A 3626-nucleotide genomic window follows, 5' to 3' on the forward strand; every position below is an offset into this window, starting at 1 on the left:
CCGCTTTCTCCTCTGACGCAACCACCAGATTGCCCAGCGTATCCTGCAGGGGTCCCACATTACCTGGCGCCTTCTTCATCCTCCCAATATATTTGGGAGGATGAAGAAGCATTTGTTTCTGTCAGTTCATGCTGGAAATCTTAAAATCAGAAGTGGCAGAAAAGCAAATAGATATATTTTTTAAAACCTTGCCTGATACAGATAAGCAAAACCCAAAACAGTCAGAGCCAGACCCAAGGTGCACTTTTCCAATCCTGTTGTGATGTTATAACAGGAGACCCGAGATGGTGGCCACAAAACCACCCTGGGAACCACTGAGCAGTGGTTGATTTTAGGGTTGTTGTATCAAACTTCCTAAGAGGTCTTTTGGTTTGGAGCTGGTTGGTTGGTTGGTTTGTGGGGTGCAATGGGAATGGATATAATCACATTAGTGCGGGTTAAAAAAAGCCTAAGAAACATGAGCAGGGGAAGGAGAAAAATCCCTGGGAAAGAAAGCTGGGTGTGGAAGAAAAGCCTCATGACGGTTCTGTCAGATCCGCAGCGTGGCACCATGACTCAGAGTTTAAACCTGTCTCTGTTCCAACAGGGTGGATTCGAATGCTCATAAAAAGAACTTGATCCTGAAGTCCTGCCAGGGGGTGAATATCGTGGAAGTCCTTCACTACCACCAGTGCGACTCCAAGTCATCCACAAAATCAGAGCATCTCAAGTGCTTGCTGAACTTGCAGGTGCAGCACATCAGTGCCAGGTTTGCAGTGTATCTCACAGGTAAGAAATTTGTTCGGGATGTTAGTGCAGTGTCTGCCGCTGTGTGCTTAACCTCAAGACTGAGCCAGGCTACGTGCTTATTCTGAGCACGCACTATGCCCACTCGATATCAACATCAGCTAACAAAATAGCTAACCTTATTTTGCACCTTATTAATGCGCTCCCCTTTTTCTCAAAACCACTTAGGTCCCCCTATTAGCAGCCTTGAAATGAACAGGTTCTAGTCAGTTCAGGGCCTTCGAAGCCTTGAAATTAATGGCTGCTAGTCAGTGAGCGACGAGCACCTGTTGGGGGAGGAGGCAGGGTGGGAGGGTTCAGGTTAAGAGTGAGAGGCCATGCTGAGGAAATAAGGTCATACTGAGGAAATGGGGTCAGAATTGGGGTCATGATGAGGAAAAGTTTGGGAAGCACTGATCTACACGTGCAGACACTGCGCAGTAAATTCGTCTACTCCGCAGTTAATTTACCACCTGCAAATGCAGGTAGCAAATGAATTGCAGAGTAGTTGCTGCACAATAAGGCACATGTAGACAGCTGACCTGGAGCAAATTTGCTCCCAGGCAGCGGAGAGTGGGAGATTGCTCCCTGCCTGCAGGAGCTGCCTGCTGCTGGGGCAGGGGGAAACTGTCCCAGCACAGGCTCTACCACCAGAGCCCATCCTAGTAGCAGGTAGCTCCTGGGGGCAGGGAGCAATCTCAGCCCCCACTCTGACCACAGAGTTGAGGCTGGGAGCTCTCTGCTGCCAGGGCAGGGGCACATTGTCCCAGCCCAGGCTCTGCCATCAGAGCCCACCCTGGCAGCAGGCAGCTCCCAGGGGCAGCAAGCAGTCTTCTGTCCCTGTGCTCCCTGCTAGCCACTGGGCTAGCACCCAAGGGGAGCCTGGGTCTCCCCCTGGCTGCTGCAGGGAGGCAGAGCAGGGTGGAAGTTGCTGTCTCTATGTTGCTCCCATTGGGAGCAAATCTGCTCCCAAATGCCTGCACATGTAGATGCCTGCCCAGGATGGGTTTACTCTGCAGTAAATTACTGCAGAATAAACCCATCTAGCAGCATTTGCATGTTTAGGCACACCCACTTTCACCAATAATGCACTGGTTTCACCAGTTAAACAGAGTGCAGTTATGTTATGAAGTAGGACCCTGCCACACATTCAAATTAAAGCAGGCTAGAAACCAACTATGAAGTTGCATATTTTTCAAGCACTACCTTTGTCGCTGGTCCGCTCTTTTTATAGCAGGACCGACATCTTTATGGCGTGATAATTACTTTACACATATGGCCTGTCTAAATTTTTGTGCAATTACCCAGTTAATTGTGTGATAATGACTACACCTGTGGCTGGTCTCACTCTGCACATGTGGCCTGTCTTATTGCGCAATTAACCATGTAACACGTGGCACGGGCCCAAAGGATTCTGAGTCATTTGAGTGGGTTAGGTGCTCCGCCCGGGTTGATCACAGAGTAAGCGCTAGGCCAGCTGTCAGGACTGGTGTTGTGCAGTGCAGCTCCACGAATGACACTTACCCACAGCACGTATAAGAGCAATAGGCTGTTGGTTGTATGGTACCATCCTTATGCCCCAGTCAATGCAGGTGGCCCACTGTTGGGTGCTTTACTGTCTTCAAATGGCTGATTGATGGCCTATGGAAGATGACAGCCAGTGGGAATGAAGCATACCACGAGGCAGAGGCAGCCTGCACGCATTTGCAGATGGCTCTGGGCTCTCTTCTGAACTTTCTCCTGCAATAACACACCAATGCAGACATGCGTGTAGAGCAAGGGCTTCAGTTAACGCAAAGCTTCTGAAGGAGGCAAACCGTGGGCCTGATAAAGTGTCTGCTAGGGGCTGGGAGCAGCCCTTCTGTTTTATCCCCAGCTATGTTACTGTTGGATTTCTCCAGCCAAAGTCTCCCAATGTCCCTGCCCTGCAACTTGCCCATGTGTCCAGTAATTACAGAGCTGAGACGATCCCTGCCTTGCAGAGGCCTGTCCGACTTGTAACAACCTTCAAGACCCTTGAGGTTCTCCTGTCCTAACCTCACCAGCCATTCACCAGAGCAGAGTAGAAAATAGATGGGGGCTGTGAAACAGCTTCACCTCCAACCTTTTGCACAGTATCCGGTCACACATGCCCCGAGATAACCGCACACTGAGGCATTAAAGCTCTGAGCCCTGCACACATGCTGCCCTTCATAGCTGGGAAGGTGGAGCACAGGGTTCGTGCCCAGCTGTGAGTCTGTAGCTGGAAGATGAAGAGGGCCCAAGCCAGAAGCCGCAGCTCCGCTTCTCAGTAGTGGCCTAGAAAACAGTGAGCTTCCCCTTCCCCAGGACAGGTGATTGCATGTTTGACAGGCAGGTTCATCGCTCATCAGAGTGTGGTAGCGGTGTTGTGGCCATGATTGTCCAGGCCACAATTAGCTTGGTCCTATCTTTTATAGGCAGAGCAATTGGTCCAACAAAAGTTATCGCCATAACAGGGTGAGTAGAAATCATGGAGAAGTCAGGCTGGAAGTGACCTCCAGAGGTGACCTAGTTCAACCTCCCTGCGTGAGGCAGGATGAATTGTCTAGCTGGCAACTTCCTTGGCATGTTTCAAGATCCATCCATGTATTTTCTTTATTGTATGATTGGTTGCCCAGTGGTTATTCCCAAAGCACGCTCCATCAACCTGCTGGCACCCGTGGAGAATCCCAGTGCCCTCAGAGGTGGACGTGTCCACTTGACACATGGATCACTCACCTGGGTAGATCTGTAGCAATGCCGACTTACCGGAGGTTTTTCTCTAAGGAAAAAAAGAGCAGACTAATTTTATCACATGCGTTCTCACCGCTCGATTTTTTTTTTTTTTTTTTTTTTTTTTT

At 49.8% G+C, this 3626-nt stretch overlaps 2 protein-coding genes across 3 annotated transcripts in view; both read left to right on the forward strand.

Moving 5' to 3' along the window:
• Positions 1-3626, forward strand: part of COPG2 (coatomer protein complex subunit gamma 2) — a 770521-nt gene that overhangs the window by 425671 nt on the left and 341224 nt on the right. The gene's annotated exons all lie outside the window — the stretch shown is intronic.
• Positions 1-3626, forward strand: part of FAM208B (family with sequence similarity 208 member B) — a 60588-nt gene that overhangs the window by 53868 nt on the left and 3094 nt on the right. For both annotated transcript variants that reach the window (XM_019509637.1, XM_019509636.1), the window contains one exon: positions 587-768. In XM_019509637.1, coding sequence (XP_019365182.1) covers positions 587-768 — 182 coding nt within the window. The remainder of the gene's footprint in view (positions 1-586; positions 769-3626) is intronic.

Source organism: Gavialis gangeticus, unplaced genomic scaffold, assembly GCF_001723915.1.
Source record: "Gavialis gangeticus isolate Ggan-Ray unplaced genomic scaffold, GavGan_comp1, whole genome shotgun sequence".
In the NCBI taxonomy this organism is placed as follows: domain Eukaryota; kingdom Metazoa; phylum Chordata; order Crocodylia; family Gavialidae; genus Gavialis; species Gavialis gangeticus.